The 23,030-nt window shown below is 34.4% G+C and overlaps 1 protein-coding gene across 1 annotated transcript in view; it reads left to right on the top strand.

Moving 5' to 3' along the window:
• The window catches only part of Plxdc2 (plexin domain containing 2), a 407,828-nt gene that overhangs the window by 199,520 nt on the left and 185,278 nt on the right, over positions 1-23,030 (top strand). The window contains exon 3 of the mRNA XM_020169269.2: positions 17,116-17,262. Within this exon, the coding sequence (XP_020024858.2) occupies positions 17,116-17,262 (147 nt within the window). The remainder of the gene's footprint in view (positions 1-17,115; positions 17,263-23,030) is intronic.

Raw genomic sequence — 23,030 nt, 5'->3', positions numbered from 1 at the left:
TCATGAGGCAACACATGATGGCAGGAACATGTGGTAGAGCAAAAGTACTGAAGTCATGAACCAGAGAAAAAAAAGAGAAAAAAAAAAAAAGGAGCAGAGGGCCCAACAGTTGCCTTTCAGGACACATGCCACTGAACCAAGGACCTCCCACAGAGTGCCACATCCCAAAGGTTCCATGACTTTCCAACTTGTCACCTGGGAACCAAGCTTTTAAAACATGAAGCTTAGGACACACTCAAGATTCAATAGGATTATGCAAATAATCTTTAATAGATTCATAATTATTATCAGGCTGGGGGGTTAACTTTGAAGGTAGAAATCTTGCAACTTTTTTATAAGCTTTGTGAATAAGATACCCTTGTTAGAGTGTGAGAAATTGTCTAGACTGTATAATGCTTAGCAACTTTAAAACCAATACTTTGATTATTTAAAGATGTTACTTCCAAAAGAAGAGACAAATTAAACTTTGCGGCAGCAGCCCCCATAATTTAAAGGTCATCGTAATATGAACCTTGTGGTTAAAAAAAAGATTTTAATGTTTTTTTTAAGTAAAGACATTTAAACATATATATCATTTCAGTTTTTATAAAGAAAAAGAACCCAATAAAATCAATGATAGATGAAGAACTAATTGTGTCTTTTAAGAAAAACTCACCCAGTTGTCATGTTTTTCACATTACACTCTTTAGGAACCACTGTTTTATGAATTCTTTATGTATATATAAAGTATTTCTCTGTATCACAAATGCCTTGATAAGTATATACTGTGGTTTAAATGTGTTCCCACAAAGCATATTTTAGAAACTCAATCCTCAAGGCCCTAATATTGTTAAGTGGGCCTAATCACCATTGCACTCTGAGAACTCTGCCTCTTACTGCTGTTCTCACAGGGTTGGGGTCCTTATAAAAGGATGAGTTTTGGCCCCCTTCTCTTGTTCCTTCTTCCACTGTCTCACCATCCTTACCCTTCTGCCATGGAATGGTATAACAAGAAAGTCCATAGCCAATTGCAGCCTCTCAATCTTGGATTTTCCAACTTACATAACTATGATCCAATAAATGTCTGTTTGTTATAACTTACCTAGCCTGTAGTATTCTTTTATAGCTGCACAAAATAGCCTAAGGGAATATGTAAAATTAAAACTTTAACTAAAGGCAGCCACTTTCTAAAGACCTTTTATTAAAAAAACTGAAAATGATTTTATTGCTTGATAAGATATTCTGGGGGAACATCCTTCTGTTGTTTAAGGCAGTCTGTTTATTTTGCCTCTTTGGTTTTCAATGTTATTCCTCCACATGTTTTGCAAAGTATTGTTGGCAATATTTTTGCAGTACGATCCTTTAGGCTATCACCACTTATATGAAAACCTCAGCTACACAACGCCACCAAACAGGCATTGCATTTAAGAAGCTATGCTCTACATATTGGACTGATTACCTATAAATCATCAAGTCAAAATAACTAGTGTGAAGACCTGGATTGAACTGTGGATTTTATTTTAGCTGTAACAGAACAATGTTATGCTATTTGTTAGTGACTGTTCTCACTCCACTGTTTCCAAGGAATATTTATTACATTCTTTCCCTCAGATTGAACATATGAATAATTTTTTTCCTTATCCTCTTCCCCATTGTCTCCAAACTTACACACCAGAATCAGTGTTCCTTGTCGAGGAAACCCTAAGGATAACTTTGACATAACTTTCACTTTTGTCTCTATGTTGTTACTAAAGTTTTTACCATTAGCCAACATTTAAAATTTTATCTACAAATTAATCTACATTGCAAATTAGTAAGAACTATGACTTAGGTACCAAATGAAACCCTGGAAGAGGAAATTCAAGAAAAGTGGAAACTCTAGACTTTCACAAGTATTTGACTAAAGAATGTTCACGTAAGAGTTCTTGTTCTGATTTCTCCTGAACTTTTCATTTGCTATGTAGAAGTAAATCAGGGTTATGCTATTCATATAATCACTTAATGTTCCTTTCCCACTTGACTTTCAGAGCATTGATTCAAAAGTATGGCTGCTTGCTATATGTTTCTTCAAATGAAATTCTCCAGAATAATTTTTTCAGTATTCTAATAACAAAGAAAATTATCTTTAACTTAGTTGGTATTTGAACCATAAACACCTAGAAAGATGATTCTCCTCTGTGAGCACTCATTTAAGGTTACCAAAGGCTGAAAACAAGGTTGAACTGATCAAGTTACTCACATAGCACATCTGCTTAAAGGAAGTGGTATCATTTCAGTTAAAAATGGTTCCCTTTTAAGATTTTAATTGATAAAATATGATGGAGATCTTGCAGTTCCACAGCCTAAGCAATACTTTGTACCAATTAAACCAGAATTTGGGCTAAGGTGCCCTGCAAGATGCCAACACAGATAAATCTAGAAACCAATGAACAAAAGCAGATACTACCAATTAGCTGATATTTTCAAATTGATATGTGGATAAAGACAAAGGCACAAATTTAAACTTCCCAAAGTTAGCTATAAATTATTTCTACTAAGTGCTATTTATAAATCATCTTGTATTTGGTGTAGCTACATTCAGTTTACCACTGTTTAATGTAGGTATGTAAATCTCGGTGATTGTGTGCTATGGTCGCAATGTGTCGCCCAAAGTTCGTGTTTTGGAAACTTATTACCCAATATGTAGAAAAGTGAGGCCTAATGGAAGGTATTCAAGTCATTAGGGTTCTACCCTCCTGAATAAATTAATGCTATTACTAAAAGAGCTTGAGGAGGTGGGTTCTTCCACTCTGCCCTTCTGACTTATGCTATATGAGGATACAACAACAAAACCCTCTCCAATGGTTGGTACCTTGATCTAGGACTTCCCACCCTCAAAAACTGTAAGAAAATTAATTTCTTTTGTTTATTAATAACAAAGGTTTTGGTGTTCTGTTATTCCAGCAGAAACTGACTAAGACGATATGCTTGTAGACTGATCTTTACAATCTTGTAAAGACCACAAAATGATGCAGCTCATCCTTTGAACTTCTGAAGGTGCTTTATCCTGACCCTGGTTTCAAAGGTGGTATAACTGAAGGTGTTCCCCCCACCCCTGCCTTCCAGGGCAAGATGCTACATCCCATCAATGTAGCAGGAACAAGATAAGCATTCTACACTTATACTGTTTAGGACATGTACAGGTACAATCAGAGACATGTTCAGCCAGCATCTCAGATATTTTCTTGACTGGATATCCATTAAGGAAAAGAAATCTGGACACAGCCTAATTTAGTGAGATGAAGTTAAGCACAGGAGAAACATACAGTCACTATTTCAAAGAGAGGCCAAGGACTATTTGTTATTCCTACAGATCTTTAGAACATACACCTTTCTGTCTGTGGCTTTGGAAATAATAAACTCAATACTGATACAAGTGAAATTCTTAAATTCTGATCACTCTCCACTTTACATTTCTAAAGACTTGTTTTGGGCATGATCATGTACATTCAAGGCATGTTCAGTTTCCATTTGGAAATTTTAGCTAGTGGAGACACTGACTCTTATCCAGTGGCTCCCAGAATTGTTTATATGTTAGATCACACCTTGTACCCCACATCAGATTCTGAACTAATTGATCTGGTGTATGACAGGAGCTTTGGAATTTTTAAATGATCCCGAGGTGATTCTAATGTGCAGACAAATTTGTGAGCCACTGCTGTAGTTCAGAGGCATTTGTTAGCTAATGATTGTTCTTCCTGGAGTATATATTTAAGAACTCAGTAAGAGAAAATTAGAAATGCTGATGTTACTTAAATATGCAAGGACTTCTCAATATATATATATCTGTCTTATATATAAAGTACTTGGAAATCAATGATATTCATTTTCTTATATTTATTTTCCAACATTTAGTATGCTATGTAGATATGTCAAGTCCTCTTTTCCAATGTTCACTGGCACCAGCTGTTCTGAACTTTCTGGGCTGTTCCATTTATGCTTGACTACATACTTCAAGGTCAGTTTTGAATGCTCTTCTTTCAAATACGGCAAAATCTTTTGAATTCTTCACAGCTTTTCCTGCCATGGCCTCTTTCCTTTTTATTCTTGTAAGCAACCTAGTTTGAGATATTAGGATTTTATTTTTGACCTTTTGAAATAGCTTCCAAACCAATGTCTGATTCTAATTTCTCTTTTTACTAGCCCATCCTATTTTCTAGATTGCTCTTGGAAGTCCACATTTGATCCACTACTCCACAGGCTCCCATTTTTTACAGAATGAAGTATAAACTTTCTGAACAGGTATTCAAGGATTTATGCAATATAAATTCTGCACATCAATTTGTACTACTTTCATGTTGCTCTATATTCCTAGCTTGTTTCTTGTTTTTAGTCTTTCCCCTATGGTCAAATTTGTTTAACTAGACTTACTGTTTCAAATTCTAATTCATTTTTCAGGCCCAGAAGAAACCATCATTTCTATAAACTTATTTTTTTTTCTTTCATCAGTACTGGGGTTTGAACTCAGGATCTTGTGGTTGCTAGGCAAGCACTGTATCACTTGAGTCACATCTCCAGCCCTTTTTACTCTAGTTTATTTTTCAGATAGAGTCTTGTGCTTTTGCCCAAGGCTGTTTTCAGACTGTGTTAGTCCTACCTCCCCATCCCTGAACCTTACTCTTCTGTACCAAAGATGAATGAGAGGTTTGTCCTTCTTGGAATGCTTATGTTACTTGATCTACCCTTAGTACAGCAGTTAACTTATCTTGGAAGGAGAGATATTTGAGTATCTGTGTTGCCTTGCTTTCTTGCAGGCTTCTGTGGAGCAAGACCTGTATAGATCATAAGCATCTTTTTGTCCTTCACAGCACCAAGTTGAAGGTCTCACATATAAAATCAGTACATCATGAACACTTGTTAACTTGAGTGAGTGATAGCTCAGAAAAATGATCGTAAATAAATTGACCATTTTATGCATCTTCTTATCTTAGACTATGATCACTTAAATATTTTACCTGTTTAATTTTTTTTCTTGGTGACTTTCCTACTAGCTCTTAGGAAGATGGGAAGCTAATAACACTGCTATTTTCCTCCATGCTATTTTATGGTAAAGAAGGAAAGCATGTTTTTCAGACTTCACTAACATAAAAGACCTCTTCTAGCCATCTTGAAATTTCATTGCAAAATGTAAATGCCAGCTTTATAGAACTCAAAGAGATGCTGCAAAGTCAGCAATGCCATATTATGAAAATATTTGTTTGAGTGAAACATTGGTCATTTTAAAACAAAACTACTCAACAGACTGAGTTGTTTTTTACATGTTCTCTTTGCTTCCTTATTTTTAATGACTCATGAAATGATTGCACCCACTTTCCTCAGCTCTGCCCTTATCTGACCTCTATTTCAGCTACCTGAATTTGAGTTGTCAACAAGGTTTTCCTTCTCTTAAGATGTGATCTTAGAATTTATCATTTGACTGAGTTTTAAATTTTTATTTAGAAAGCAGTAGGAAGATTTACATTAGTAAAATATCTCTGTGCCAAAGCAAAGCACTTCGAAAATTACTTGCAAAAAAAAAAAAAAAAATGAAGCCTCCTCTGCTATAGTCATCATGGTCTCTCAACAAAGTAGAATGGAACAACATCTCCCAGGGTCAGAGTGGCTCTATGCTTACAAGAAGCTGCTCAACCATTCAGGAACAGAAAATTTGGATGGCATGATTGGTTCAAAAAAACCCAAAAGTTCTTAAAGTTCTTTCTGTAGAGATAGGATTGAAAGTAGATCTTATCTTGTGATTTCTTCTGATCAAAAAATGTTATGAAGTAAGTTGTATAACTTCTAGGCAATGCCTCAAGAACCCTTTCAGCTCACTGTAACATGTAAATAAGCTCAAGATAGCCCACTTAAAAATGAAAAAGCACCGGAAAACAAAGACCCTAAGCATGTGACCCACCTCCACCAGCTCCCAGTTAACATGGCTTTAGCTGCAAACCAACAGCTAGCTAAGCAGACACCAGATAGAACAGATGCACCATCCAACTGAGTCCAGTACACTCACTAGATACAGAATCCTGAACCAGTGGAGAGTTATTTAAACCAAGTTTGGGGACTGTTTGTTATCCACAAATGAGCTCATGATAGAGGTAGCCTTGAAGGTTTTTTAACAGAGCACAAAAATCTCAAGAATAGAACCCTGGGGCTGGTGTTGCAGCTCAAATGGTAGAGCACCTGCCTCTCAACTATGAGGTCCTGAGTTCAAACTCCAGCACCACCCAAAACAAAACAAAAAAGTAAATAATAGAAAACTCAATAGTGAGTAAACAAATTGTGTGAGTTTGTATATGAGCAGTTTCTTCTTCTTTGCTGTTAAAAAGAATCCACTATTTGGACTTCTTTTCTTTTCTTGACAAAGCCAAAGAAAATAGCCTTGTAAAGCATCAACTGCTAAAGTCAATAACTTTGACCTTCAATCCAGTTCGACTGGATTAAATCCTTGTGAGGTATCAACTGATGCTCTGATCACTAAAATACATGAGTGGACAAATATAAAGATTTTAGAAGAGCTGGGTGGAGGTAAGAAAAATATCTGATGGCAAATACTGTTTTAAAAGAAACAAAAGCAATTAATATAGACTAAGAAATAAAGAATGCAGGATGGGGAGTAACATTACAGGTGCATGGAACAGCAGGAACAATATGGGATATTGGAGAATATTGATATATTCATGAACAACAACAAAGCCAGTGGGGTCAGTGTTGAGTGTGTGGTGAGGAAGGTCAGGATGGAGAGATCCTTGTGTCAAGCCCAGTGTGTGTGAAGGACTTTGAGTTTCATTCTCAGCATGGTGGGAATCCTTCCTTAGAACAGGGAAGTGATAGGTCTAGATTTCTGTTTTAAAATGATTGCTTGGATTAAGGATTACTCTGTGGAGAATAAAATGAAGTAATACTTCACTTTACTCTTGAAGCACTAAAAATTGGTATTTAAGAGAAAGTGTTAAAGTAGAAATAACAAAGACTTTTATAATGTATGGAATTTATGTGATATGAGGAAAGATACTTCAGGGGGCTCAGCCTTAGTTTCTTTAATATTAAAACAGGATTCAATTCATTGAATTGTTGTAATGATTAAATATACATTGTATGTTATGTGCTAAGCTGAAGACTTGGATTATCATAAACATTAGCTACTCTCATCTATCAGTTTCATAAATATGTGATTACCTGTTTTCTTATACAATAAATAGTCCAAAAAAAGTACATGTACCAAGAGCCCATAGTGATAGATAACAGGGATAGACCCTGTGTTTACTCTGATAATTATGGATTATAATCTGATATTTGAAAATTCCTGCTTCGATAAATGTTACTGGCAAAAATGTATAGAATATCTGAAGATTTTTGCTTATTGTGGAATATTTCTGCTTATAAGAGCAGTATCTAATAGCACTTTATAGTTTACAACACATATTCCCATTTATCTCAAGAGGACTTAACTCCAGGGTTGTAATTTTGACTATTTTTATTCTAATCTCCATTTATAGTCATCAAAATTGAGGCTCAGAAAGTTAAGTTTATCTGAAAAATGACGTGTAGAAGGACAAAATAGTATTCAGTTCTGACTCTAATAAAAGACAAGTGATGCCAAGTCTTCTAGCGAAATTCTATTTACAGCTGACCTATTGCTTCTTAATCACTACCTGATTTTAGGAGGGTGAGATTTTGAAGATATAGTTATATTACAAAAAGTGAAAAAGAAAAGTCTGAAGAAGAGTGTTATTCTTTTACATTAAGTCCATAATTGTATGGGGAAAATTCTGAATGATTAAACATATAACTAATATACCTGTCACTTGAAATACCAGACTGGACATTTTGGGATAGTAACAGTTACCTTAGAAGTGAGAATATTGGCCAGGTGGTAACAAATTGGTAGATAGAAACCATACAAGTTTCCACAACTGTTGCTTATGTGATATTCTTAACTGTGTTATAATGTTGGAAGTTACTTTTGAGTAAAATTTTCAAAAATTCTTTTAAAATTATAAATGGTAGTCAGTTCTCATTTTTTCTGTAAAACATAGACCAAGACAGAGAACTATGTGTCTAGAAAATGACTTGAGGTTTCAAAGATAATACATCTAGTGTTTTTGTTAAATCCACACTTAATAAAGGAACTATGTGTATATGATATGGACTGAATTATGTCCTTCTGCAAATTCATATACTGAAGTCCTAGTCCCCAAGGTGATTATACTTAGAGATAGGAAGTTTAAGAAGTAATTAAGGTTAAAAGAGGTCATAAGGGTAGAGCCCAAGCCCCAAGGTTTGATGTACTGTAAGAGGAGGGGGAGACTCCAAGGAACTTTTATCTTCACTTTGTGAGGATAAAGCAAGAAAATGGCCTTGACAACCTAGAAAGAGCTCCCTCAATGAAAACCAATTTAGTTGGAACCTTGATTTTGGACTTTTCAACTTTAAAAACTGTAAGAAATAAACTTCTGTTGTTTAAATCATCCACTCTAGGTATTTGTTATGGTAGCCAGAGCTGACTAAGGCAATATGTAGATAGCACATAATATCTGGCTCTGCCATGCTTGCATAAATGTCTGTCTCTTCAAATTATTATGATCTTTTTGATTATTAGAGCATTTTGAGCCCCTCCACACCATAGTTGTTTATTTCCAGTTAACAGGAAAAATATGTTATACTAAGAATTACAGAGAAACTCAGAAGTACTGGTAAATGAACACATCTTTTACCCATCAAAATTATAGTGTGCTTTGAAAAATGATAGTGCACTCACACAAGAGTCATAGTTCATTTTGTTTGCATGGATAATGTATAATATTCCCAGATATTCTTATACCTTGTGCAAGAAATCAGAAAATTTGCATTCAGTCTGCAGCTTAGCATCAAAGATGACTATGTACCTACTGAAATGGTACCAAGACTAAATCTAATTGGCTATCCCCATTAGCAATCAACTGCACACTTTTCTCTCTTTTGGTGAGAATCACTTAAATCAGGCAAAGAATCCTCTGACCTACATCTGGCAATAGTTTCTCTTTGCCTTCTGGCCCTAAGGTTTTAGAAGCTTAGTTAAAAGGCACTTGAAAAGAGATCTAGTTAAATTCTTTCTTGTACAGACTAAAGTCCAGAACTTAGCAAGACTACTTAGAATTAGAACCTGTATTTTATCCCAAATCTTCTCTGAGGTGCAGTATTTTAATGGTAATTTTATGTATTTAATAGAAATCTCATACATATTTTAAATATTATTCTTCAATCAAACATTTTTGACAGGTTTGTGAAGCCCTCAAAAATTCTTATAATTTGGCATTACTCCTCTGTAGTGGTTGATGTTTGACTGATAATCTTTTGTTTAAATTTTTAAGACAAAATAAGATGCTAATAATTCATTCAGAACTGTGCTGCAGACTCTCTCTACTCTTCTATCTTACCACCCTATACCTGGGAGTAGTCTATTGGGCTCATTCTTGCAAAGGTTGAATGTTTCTACTAGGGGCAGAAAAATAAAATAGATACTATATCCAAGTTGAAAATACATTATTTCATTTAATAGATAATACAATATGAACATATACTAATGTATCAAAATGCCTGTGTATCTTGGCAATCATTTAATTAAATTATAGTCATGATATTATTTTCAAGCATCACAAGTTAGTGAGCTGTTTTTCCTTGGCCACGGGGTTCAGCCTTCTCTTGGTAATCTGGTAGACAATCTCATCTATAAGAGAATGGTATGAGGAAAATGGCAACTTTCAAAATGGAAATATTGATAGAATCTATATTTAAGGTACATTGTACAATATTCTGACCTTACAATAACTATGACGCCTCTCTCTCCACACACAAATATACTCTTCTACTAATCTTGCATTCTTAACTAAACTCTCATGAAGAATTGGTAAAATAAATTCTATAATAGTCATAGCCAAGGTACTGCTAGAGAGAATAGATGATACTCTGAGTAGCTAGGTAAGGTTGATAAGTAGGTAAAAATACTTAGGGCTATGATGAAGGTATGTGTAAGAAACATAAACAATATGCAAAAGATGTGCAGAATGATACAGGCACAATAATCTGGAGATAAATGGTTTGACTTCAGTTTTTTACAACTATAACAATGGAATTGTGCACAATATAATTGTTCTTAGTATCTGGAGAGGATATTGATGTAGTATTAGTTGATGGATATTGAAGACTATTGAAAAGCAATATGTAATTATTTCTATCCTTTATAATTGGGGCATAATCCTGAATATTTTATATTTATTCATATCCTTTAAAATATATTTAAATAAATTGATTAAATTGAGTTTTATTTGATTCTTCATCAATACAATGGCAAAAGCTAAGAACTATCTATCATTTGGGTTTTTTTTTAATAAGGAAACTAATAGACATACCTACATCCCCACACCAACTCTCTATAGGTACATTTCTTCTAATGTAATTGGGAAAGGAGCAGTGGGGAGTGGCCGTTATCACGCATCTCCTTTCACATGGTCTACTCCATGACTTCCCATGTAATCACTATCCAGGTGGGAATCACCACTCATTCTGCTGGTCAGCACCTATAGGTCCAAGACCACTATTTTTCTCTATATGATTTTATCTCTAGAAAAAAAAAGGGAATTCTGTGTACAAGAAAACTCACACTGAAATGAAGGGAATGGATAATCAGGTTCAGAAACCTGACAATACATAATATTGACTAAGTCCTTGAGAGCTTAGAAATCAGATGACTGCCTACAAGTTCAGTGTCTCCAAGCTCACGACAATACCTTTTTCCTACAAGTTTTCCCAACCTTCCCTTCCCCATTCACGACTTGGTCAGAATGTAGCTGACTCCAGACTACAATCCCTTTTTGAGACCCTTGAAATATGTACTACAAATAAACCATCAAATTATGGTAGGATCATAACTAAAAAGAAAACATGAATGACTTCTTGAAAGTCTTGTCGAATTATAAACATTGCTGAGGTCTGGCAGTGCTATTGAGTAATTCTTCAGAATTGCCATTCATGCTTTCTATCAAAATGCTTCTCATTAAAATGTGTTGCCTTAGCCATGTGAAATAAATGATTTCTATATAAACAAGTAAACAGAGAAGAGAGATGATAGAATGATGCATAAAATGCTAACCACATAAAATCACTTTATAAAGATTCAGATTCCTTTTGTTCTCCCAAAATTTAGTGGAAATTAGTGTTTTCCTGTTTCTATTGAAGATGAATTTAATTTACAATAAGTAGTGAAAAGATTGTACTTTATATCCTATAATTTGGTGAAGCTGGAATTTTAAACAAAAGATTTAATGGAAATTTATATATTAGGTATTATACTGAGCAGTTTTAGGTTTTTGACCTTGAAGCTCTGTGTTGTGTCTGATTTATGTGATGATAAAGGCTTCTTCTTTAGGAACTTTTCAAAGTACCTGCCACAGAAATTCTACAGAGCTATGAACTATAGTATGTGGCCTTGTGTCTCTTGATATATGTTGGTGCTTTGATTTCAAGCATTGACTATTTTTATCTTTTGGCATCTTCAAATATCTTCTAATGCTGTATGTGAAGAAGAAGAAAAAATAAAGACACAAGTATATAATATGATAAAAATTCAAATACTATACATTGAGGGATGAGAGTCCATCTAGACTCTATCACTTAAAAATAACTGTCAGTATATGGTAAATATCTTCAACCTATCTATCTATCAACTGTCTATCATTGATCTATCATCTATCTATCCATCTGTCATCATGAGGCTGAAGAGAGAGATAAGTCAGTACATAGATATATATTTACATTTGTGTAGATTGATTCTTTTAAAATTTGGATTATACCATGAGTACTATATTTGAGTAAAATGAAGAATTAAAAATTTTCCTGTTGGTCTTTTCATGGTATGTATACAATCTGTGGGCCACCAGTTCTAAACTTTTGTCTCAAAATGTTATCTTAAAATTGAAAGGATGTAGGAGTGTGAATATGATGGAATTATTATGTACACATGTATGTAAATGGAAAAATGAGTACTGTTGAAACTATTACAGGAATGGGAGAAAGGAGGATAAAGGAGAATGATAGAGGGGGTAAATTCAACTGTGATGTTAGAACTTTTGTAAACATCAAAATGTACTCCCAGCAAACAATAACAAACTAAAATAAATTTTAAAAAGTAAAATTTTAAGTTAACTACTTGTTTGGTACTAGGATTTGAACCTAGAACTTCACACTTGCTAGGCAGGTAGACCACCATTTGGATCATACCCCCTTTTACCTTTTAGTTATTTTTCAGATCTGGTTTCACTTTTTGCTCGGAGCCAGGCTTGGACCACAGTGTTTCTCCCTAAAATGCTCATCCAGCTGTAATTACACATATGCACCATCATGCCCCATCTCATTTGTTGAGATGGAGTCTTGTTAACTGTTTATTTCTGGTGGTCTCAAACCTCAATTCTCCTGATCTTTGCCTCCCTCCGTGGTAGCTGGGATTACATATTAATCTATCAATTACTTGCTCTGAAACATTAGGTGATTATAGTTGACTATTCTTCTTATGTTTACTTAGTGGATAGAAATGATGTTATAATTTACAACTGTAACAACCAAGTTTCCCTACTTTTTAAAATTTCTACAGACTCAGTGCTCCCTGTCAGAACATTCGCTGCACCTTCTCCATGTCACAGTGGTGTTTATTTTCTACAGTATTAGAAAGAACCCTATATAGCCACACACTATGTATAACGAATAGTTCTATAAAATCTTTGTAATAGGAACTTTGATTCCATCCTGTTTGATTTAATTTTATAATTAGGTACTGCATTTTCAAGAAATTCTTATTGGGATTATATTTCCTGTGTAGTTGTTTGTATTGCAATGTATTGCCTTTCTACTTTAAATGTAATTTAGTTTGGCAAAAAAATCTTGAATCAAACTTCATTTTTTGAGATTTTGTACCATTGTTTCTATTGAATGCTATGGAAATATTCAACTATCCAATATTTTCTTCCCCCATTCATGATTTCATTTGTCTTTCTGAATACCTATAAGATTTCTCTTTTTAATCTAAAGAAACCTCACCAGGAAAATTTACAGTATTCAAAATTTTGTTTCAAAATATCCTGGAACTTGCTGTGTCCATACATGAAGGAGAGAGAGCTCTCACATCTCCTCTTATAAGGGCATTGATTCTGTGAGGTCAGGCTTCATATGACATTATTTAATCTTAATTGTCTCCACAAAGAACTTCTCTCTAAGTACAGGTATGTTGGCGGCTGGCCTCAACATGTGAATTTTGGAGAGGAGGCATAAATATTCAGTCTATAACATGTGTATAGATATATTCATCTCATTTTTCTTTTTCACTTCATGTTGTGTGTTTCTCCGCAATCTTAGCCTCCTGCTTAGCAAGGATGACAGGCATGTGTCACCATGCCCAACTATTGGTTGACATGGTGTCTCACAAACGTTTTGCCCAAGTGGCCTTGAACTATGATTCTCCAGATCTCGGCCTCTAAATTAGCTAGGATAACAAGTGTGAGCCATCACCATTGGACACACTTTAGTTTCTTATAACAACATAGTTTTTCTTTAGCTCATACATAACTATTATTTTACCATTTATTTCTGAGTATAAAATGTACACTTATTGTTTTAAAATAGGTTTACCTTTGTGAAATGGAATATATTTATTAACATCTGGAAAATTCGTTCAAATTATAATATGCCTTTATTACAGATCAACCATAAGAGGCAGCCAATTAATCCAGTGCTAAATAACTTTACTTAAGAACTTTGAGTATGCCTTAAGTATCCATGTATGTCAAATGACTAACATTCTTGATTTTTATTCATCTCAATGAAATGAATTTGGAGATCAAATGATATCACTTCATACAACAATGTGAAGCATTGCCAAGTGTTATAAAATCAACTGGACACCAATGCAAGAAGACAGGGCATTGGGTTAGGAATTGCACAAAGTGACTAAGCTATACTTAGAATGACTTGTCCTCTGTATTTTTCATGTTTGTCTTCTGTCTATAGCTGCACGTTTTTAGGCATTTTTGAGAAACATAGATTCATAGCATTTACAGACACCCACTGTGCAATCTATTTTCAGTAACAGTTGGTTTCCAAAATGAACTGGCAACGAGGCATATCACAGTAGTGTTTTGTTTTTTTTTTTTTTGGTATTAGAAATACCTGGCTTTCAAACAGAAAATAAAAAACATTATACCCAGAATGCTTTTGACAACTCTTTAACTGCTATTACTCCAAAAAAAAAAAAAAGAGAGAGAGAGAGAACAAAATGTGTTTTGAATAATTTAGTAGTGCTAAAATGTCACATTTTTAGGATATTTATTTAATGGATTTCCTGAATATCCAAGCCAAACACTTCTCTGGAATTTAAAAAGTTATATGCTTACATTCTTAAATAAACATTAAATGTCTTCCTCTTTGAATAAAAGTTGCTATAACAACTAGACAAGGCTCGGGCTACTGAAGTCAAATACCAATCTCTGGTCTTTAACTTTTCAGTGTTTTCAAAGCATGATACTGGTTTGAACAGCTCTGACTTAATTTTTTTTATTGTGTATTTTCGAGGCATGATGGTTTATATCTGTAATCCTAGCTACTGTGGAGCCTAAAGAATTGAGGCTCAAGACTTGCCCCAACAAAACCTACCTGGCAAATAATTAAAAGCCAAAACGGGCTAAAGGCATGGCTCAATTGGTAGAACACCTGCCTAACAAGCTCAAGACCCTGAATCCAAACCTCAGTACTCCCAAAAACATAAAACTAAAGGCTTATTTTTACACACCCATATCAACAATACACATTGCAATTAGACAAGGTCATGTATGTTATATTTCCAGGTTACTCGTTGTTTTAATACAATGATATTTGTATTCTGTATTATGAGTTCAAGACTGTTTTTTAATTAATTATAGAAATTCAGGGATAAAGAAAAATATAATCATCATTTTCATAAATGTTGATTTCAGCAGGTATACTTAACTCTGTTCTTTAAGTTCATAATTTTATGAGTTAGTAATTATATAAGAATTGGACAGCATCACAGAATCTGTTACACAGCTTGCCTATAGATGATATCTTTGACTTCAGTGTTGCTAAACTCTGTAATAATATTAGCCAAAGAGATGAAAAATTTTGTTATTGAAACTTCTTGAGCAGTTTCTTCAAAGTAATCCTTTCATGTCACTCATTAAAAAGTTAAATGGCTCATTATCATTTATTATTCAGACCTGATGATTTCTGGCAAGTTACACAATCTTCCATTTCTGCTGTGTGATTACCTACAATACAAGATTGAATGAAAGATGTTCGTTATTCACACCTATAAATCTGTCCAAGTTGACTTATACAACGTGGCCAAAGGTTGGTTTCAAATAAGCAAAATGTGGTTTTGAGTTAGAACTCTCCTAGTTGGCAACAACCGAAAATGATTTAAAAGTAAGAGAAACTGGACAAGTGCAAGTGCAACAGCAATTCAAATTTAGATGAAATAGATCAGAGGCTGGCTTTTTCTTTTCAGCGTTAGTGGTTGGCTCTGTTCTTATCTCTGTGTTAGCTTTATTTTCATCAGAGTTTACTCTTGATAGCAAAATAGTCAAAGTCTCACACATATACATCTCAGGAATCACAATAAGAGAAATTATCTTCTCTTCACCTTAACTCGGATGTCTCACCAACTGGTCCTTCTTAAGTTTGTACATACAGCACATCAACTACTGTGACTGGTAGAATGACAGGTACACATGGCTTATACCAATGTCAAGGTATAAAAATCCAGTGGTGAAACACAAGACAGCAAGGAGGATTGAATTCACATTGGAAACACACCCACATGCTTTTGTCTTCATAGAACCCAATCAGTGTCATGATGTCCTGGCAGGGAGGGCTGGAAACCTATTTCCCTTGGGCTGCACTGCATTTTATTCCTTCATCCTTTACTGCTGTTGTCTTTATCTGAAGACTTCTTGTCTTTCATTGTGGGCAACACATCATTTGTACATGACAACCAGAGTTAAATTAGAAGTTTACCTAGAATCTTAATTAAAGATGAAAAGATAAACTTACTGTTAGCATTTACTCATCGTTCTCAAGAATTAGATTCAGGGTCCCATTCTTTCCTTTAGTCATGAGGCAAAAATCCCTTTAGAATATTTTCTCTTTTCTGTAAACCAGCATGCATATTTGTGAAGAATGTGGGATATAAGTTACTTATTTTGAATGAATTTCAAAAATACTTGCATTTTATTCCACTATTTCTTAGCCTTCTATCTAGTCACTACTCAAATTGATAAGCAAACATGTATTTCATGGCGAAAATATTGCAATCAGAATTATCCCTTAATCATATGATTTAATCTCTTCATTGAATGAAAAACATGGAAAAATAAATTCTTTGTGAACGGCACCATGGTGATTCCAATAATGAGAATGCAAAGTACAATTTACCAACACACATTAACTCGAAATTTGTGTTATCTGAATTTCTAGGGCCACTAATTAAACAGGTCCTGATATAACCTTACTTTTAAAGAAATTTGAATTTATTACCATCCAATAGTATTACAGCTTAGATTTTCAGGAAATATTTCTAAAAGAGACCTTTTTTTGTTTAGGCAGCAATTTGATCTCTAACACTACTATAGCAAAAATAAAGAACATACATCACTGGAACACAAAATATACATTTGCTTATCAGTTTTCTATATTTAACAGTTCATCCAAAAGATGTCAATTATCTTATATATCATTAATGTAAATCTACATACGTATGTATATTCATCTGAATTCAGTTCTTTAGAAATTACTTAAGCCATTTAGCTATTTTGAAGACACTAGTACTTCTAATTTAATATTTTTCTTTTCTTTTTAGTTTTTGAGACAGTCATGCTACTCTGGTCTTATATTCACAATCCTCCTGCCACAGCCTCCTGAGTGCTGGATAACTGGCATGCACAACCGTGCCCACCCTTCAACAGCATTTCTTTTATTTTTGGTGGGACTGGGGTTGTCAATGGGATTTTTAAAAAGTATTTCAGGGAAAATAGATCAGTTCTTAATGTCCATTATTCTCCATTATTTCAGGAGGACACAGATCACAATTACTATATATCTCGGATATATGGTCCATCTGATTCTGCCAGTCGGGATTTGTGGGTGAACATAGACCAAATGGAAAAAGACAAGGTGAAGATTCATGGAATATTGTCCAACACTCACCGGCAAGCTGCAGTAAGTGCTTTGACATTTAAAATTTCTTTTTTTTTTCCACTGTAAGAAAATTGTTGGATTAATTGGCAAATAGTCTTGTCTGATGACTTTCCAAGTATATTCATTTTAAATGAATATAAAACATTAAAGAAAATGAGGGAGCTGTTTTGATAAACCACCCTTAATTGAACTAATTTCCTTATTATGTCTGAGTTATATTGTTAATTCAAACTTGAGAATCATCTTGGATTATTTTCAGTTTTGCAATCCATGAGGTTGAAAAATATTTAAAAAGATTACTTGACTTTGGTGTCTTTCATTTGGCATGGATTTACTGTCCTTTGTATATACATGGAATTTCCTAAATCAGGAAATCAACTTGCAATAGTTAAATGGAAATTAATTCTAGTTCAACGTGATGAGTCATTGAATTTTCAGTGTCAAGATTTTTGTTTGTTGAGTTTGAGAAACAATGTCCCTATCTCTTCTTCCTGAGTTCTGTCATCCCTTTTCATTTCTATATCTAGGAAACACCAGGCCAAGCAGGGGAAAAGAAAATGAAAAAGATTAGATTAGGAAAATGTCTATCTGGAATTTATTGTGTTTGACAGTCTTCCAATACTTCAGAGAAGTTTGAGTGTTGGTGTACTTACATGGGGATTCCAAGAAGAGGCCCAGTCCTGGTGTCAGTCATTGTGGGTGACACAGAGAAAGAAGCTTATCAGTTAAAGCAATGTCTCATTTCTTCTTATTCACAAGGATGACAGCCATCTGTGTTCTGTGCTCTCCCAAAACTGCCACAGTCTGTGCATCCTGTCCCTGCTTGAAGAGGGATTAATTGGTTGTCTGGTAACATCAGCTCTGTGTTAGTCTCATGACAAATATTGTTGCTGCTGGGGATCCATTTTTTTCTTGTTGTGTGTGTGGGAGTGGATTGTTGTTCCCAGTACTTGAGGATGACCTAAACATAAATGGAGGACCTGCTGTTCTGTACATAACATACACAGTGCTCCCTACATTGGATTTTAAATGTTTATAGTTGTGAAAGGCTTTCTTTTAGCTACTCTGCCATTTTCATAGCTTGGTTTCTTGAGTTTTCATGAGTATTGAAGCCAAGTTTTTAGACTTAGAAATTTGCTATGTTTCTACTTTGCTATCAGCACCAACAGTAGCACACAAATATACCAAATGCACACACTAACACATCCACACAGTCCATTGACAAGCACACACCATGCACATATACACAGGCACACGAGGCACACCTCTATTTATAACAAGAAGATTGAAAAAATACTTATTTTCCTCTTTTACAGAGAGGTTTGCCACTTGGATGAATTCATTTAAATAAATCTTATATCTTGAAAATTATAAATATACTTAATGAAATTGTTTTTAAACTCCTAAAAAAGTCCTTCCTTTATGAGAATGATTTAGTCTGTACTTTACAAATTATATGTATGTATTTCCTTGATTGACCTCCCCACCTTTACAATCTTGCCTGGTTCTCCAATCCATTTCCATTGTTCCTTCCTCAAAACAAAATCAGGCTGCTAGAGATGATGACAGAATTATAATATTAAGGTAATATTATGACAAAGAGTTCTCAGTGATGCTTCCCTCACTCTTCCCACAACTCACACAGCACACACCACACACACACACCCCACATGTACCATCGGTACTCTTCCCTTTGAAGTTATTGAGAGGTTTAGAAACAGGGAAAAATGGCAAATGGGAAACACGGATCCACTTAACCAGTGAGCTTTGCTGAGGTCCTAGTGCACATTATCCTTGATGCAAAGCTTTTTGTTAATTTGCCTGGAAACAGGATTTAAATTTAAGCCCTAAGGGAAAGAGGGTGAATTTCTCCAATTTTATCACCAATTGATGCAATTTGCATGCTCAAGGGTATGCATTCTGTCAACAAATTAGATCAGAAAAAGCAAAGAAAGATCTAGCTCAGGAAAGACCCAGGGCAGCTAACTAATCCTGCTCTGTGTAAGCAAGACAAGTGGAATATCAGCAGCTTCTCAGAAAGGGGGAGAGAAGGAAACAGGAGAATATCTTACCTGGGAAAATAACTTTTTAAAGAAACATTTCCCCTCCACTGCCACCACCTATAAATGTGACCCAAATAGTAATATAGAGTCTTAGATCAATATTCCAGAAAAAGAAGAAAGGTAAAAATAGGTAAGAATTGTCATTATTCTCTCACCAGCAATATCATTTCAGAACCAAGCAAAACTTATGAATCATTTAGTTCTCATGCTTGACATGCCAAAGCACACTGGTTTCTCTTTCTTTACTTTTACCATCCAAATAATAATCCTTACTATTTATATTATGTATGTGCATCCTGGAATTCCATTTCAAGTTCATTCAAATCTCTCCATTGTTCTTTTGTTTAAATAACCTTTCTTAAGTCATAATTTAAGCAATAAGGAAAGGTGGATGCTCTCTTGCAGTTGACAAATTAAAGTAAGGAGCATGACTTCCTAGTACCAAGGAGTGAAAATTTTGCATAAGTGTCTACCATATGGTGTCAATGAGGATGGCACATTCTATGAAAATTCTTATAGTTATTTGGGTACTTTTTCCTTTATTCAAAGTCACAAAGTTATCAGGTTGCAGATCTAGATGTTTCTGACTATAAATCTAGAAACCAGCCTGGACTTGTTTCTTTTCCTCTATGTGGACCTTTCACATTTATGCGATTTTCTTGTATACTTCTCTATTCATCTTACTTAACTTACTTTTGGGCACAAAGTTCAATTCAACAACCAGAAATTTTAGAATTATATGTCTTCTGAAACCACAGATAACATTCTGATTTGCAGCTCCTAGAGAAGTGTTTCTATCCTTATGAAAGGAGTCTGGGTTCAGAAGTTACAAGACCTTGGTTCCAACACTCATTTTCTTGAATTCTGGCCTCAGTACATCTTCATATTGCAACTTGAAAGAGGTTAAAAATGCCTGTCTTGACTATCATTCCCTCATTCCATGCTACTTTGACAATAAAAATGAAATGATGATGAAAAGGCACTGAAAATCTTAAAAGAATAATGATATGATATTAAAAGAATAATGAGCATTGTTATTTGAATATGTTAATTACTTACAACAAAAATAACCTGTGTCAAAGAAAAACCAGAGCCTGAAAGAAGGTGAAATGGCAAAAACAGGTTTTATTCAGGACTGTTGCAGTAGGGATAAAGAGATCTTGGCTTAGGGCTGGGCTCAATTCTGAATATAGCATTCATAAGTAGAGATTGTAGCCAAGGAGTGGAGGGGGTTGTCAATGGATAGAAAAGTACTAGAAGGAAGCATCAGGTGTGGGAGGGGATTCTGCCTAAACTGACCTAAAGGGTTCTTGCTGAATGCAGTCCATGGTAATCAGATATCACCTGGGATATGGTAAAGAATGAGGAGCTTGATCAGATATTGAAGGTGAGGGTTTCTTGCTAAACTGACTAAGCAGGAGTGTTGTTGATGTTAAAACTCAATTTTATCTGAAAGAGAACAGATGGGCCTAGCAGAAGATTCAGTACCTAACTAAAGTTTGGTCAAGCAAAGAATTTTCATCAGAAGGTTATCAGGTATCAAAAATAGGGATGCTTGCTGAAATGAATCGGCAGGGTTTTTGCTGAAATTGAGTGATACAATGATAGACACAGAAATTCAAAGGCCGGGGGTTTGTGAAGACAGTGTCTTGGAGAGGTCTGACTAAAATGTGGTCAAAGAGAACATCTAGATAGATTGATGGGTAGATAGAAAAATAGATGATAGATAGATCGAACGATCAACAGATCTAGATGGATAGATTGGTTAGGTGAATGGATGATGATACAAGTGTTGGATGGGTAAATGATAGGTATGGTTCATATAGATAATATAGACTTGTATCTATATTCCATCTCTCGATATATTTTATTGGCAAAGCACTTACCAATGTGTTGTTTGCTAGACATCATAAACTATGACTTACAAAATTGTTTTATCTTTTATAAGTCAATAGGAAGATTGATTTTTTAAATAGCAATGGCAAAATTGAAGCGTTTGGAGTACTGATCTTTGTCTCACTTTCTCTGTCTTAATGTAGGTAATATTTTTGATGAACCTGGTATGAATTTTTATTTTTGATGTGATGATTATTTAAAATTTTTAAATTGCCCTTGATGGAGTTCTCTGACAAGTTGGATATACATATAAACCATCATTACAAAAACGGACTTTGCTAGAGAGTTTTTTTTTCTGTAGGAAAATACTTAATGCTTTTATTAGCGTTTCTCTTAGTCCTACTTACATTTGTGTAATGCTTATGTTAGCAGAGGTAAATTGAACGGCCTATGTGACCATGTTGCAACATTTCATTTTTTCCTGTGCATCAAAAAATGTAGGAATATGTGCTTTTTCTAAATGATTAACTTGAAAGTCAATTTAATTTGTTTTATCTGTTAGTCTATTATGCAGACTATAAACTTTTGTTGGAGTTCTGTTCATAGTGTCTAACGTAGGTTGTATTTATTTATCTTTATTTTTGACAGCTTGGATAAGCTTCCTGCATTCTCTTTGGACTAGCTTAACTTCAAGTAAAATATACACTTTTCATCAACCTGCCTTTACTTGCCTTCATTCATAAGATTTTCTTCTACTTTAACAGTGGACTGAGATGAGTTGTATCTGTATGTGTCTCTATCAGTTAATTTGGTTCAATTGAGTCCTTACATGTATAAAGAAAGAATCAGCTTTCTGTTACTGTAACAAAATAACTGAGGTAACCAACTTATAAAGAGAAAAGGCTGATTTGGCTCATGGTCTCAGAGATTTCAGTCCATGCTCAGTTGGCCCTGTTGGTTTTTCCTCTATGGAAGAAACTGCTCATCTCATAGGGTCAGGAAGTAAAAAAAAAAAAGAAAGAAGGGACTCTAGAGTTCCATTATTCCTTTTGAGGGCACACCTACAATCAACTAAAAATCCGAATAGGTCCCAATTCTTAAAGGTTAATGTCATGTCCCAAAATGCTATGCTGACTTTAACACATGGGACTTTGGGGGACATTCCAGATCTAAACTGTAGCAGAAGTGTACTTGATATGATGTGAAAGTTTATTCAATACTATTTGTATTTTTGTTCTAATTAAATTCTGAATACTCAGACAACTCTGGCAGTTCTAAAATGTTTATGGAATTCTCCTCAGATATTTAAATGACTCTACCTATTCTTCAGACCCCTAAGAAACAGACATAGATTTCAAAAGTGATAACCACTTAAGTTGTTTAAAAATAATAGGGGTTCAAAAGCATAGGATTAGGCACCATAAGATCCAAATTCAAGTTCATTGCAGCTATAGGATCTTAAAGTAAGTCCCAAACTTCCTGTCACTTTCTTCCTCTCCTAAATGTTTATGATATCAATGTCTGTTCTGTCTACTTCATACAGTAGATTAAAATGAGATGCTGTGGCACTTCACTATTGACTGATTACACAAATCCTACCATGAATTCTTTTTACTATTATTGTTATACCTCAGTCACTTAAAAACTTTTAGATTAAATTTTTCCATTCATGGAAAAGAATGGCCTTTATTCCTTTCCACAAAACTAACATGATTAGAATAACTGAGTTTTATTTCTCTGTATGCTAAGGAAATGGGCTGGTCCACCTTAATATTCAGAGATTGAAAGTACCTTTTATTAACGGAGTTACATAAATAGATATGTATTACTATCATTTAAGCTATTCTTATTATTTTTTCTGACTATAAGAGGCAAGTTTTTAGATACAGA

This window comes from Castor canadensis, chromosome 15 (genome assembly GCF_047511655.1).
Source record: "Castor canadensis chromosome 15, mCasCan1.hap1v2, whole genome shotgun sequence".
In the NCBI taxonomy this organism is placed as follows: domain Eukaryota; kingdom Metazoa; phylum Chordata; class Mammalia; order Rodentia; family Castoridae; genus Castor; species Castor canadensis.
This window is presented reverse-complemented; position numbering and strand designations above follow the sequence as displayed.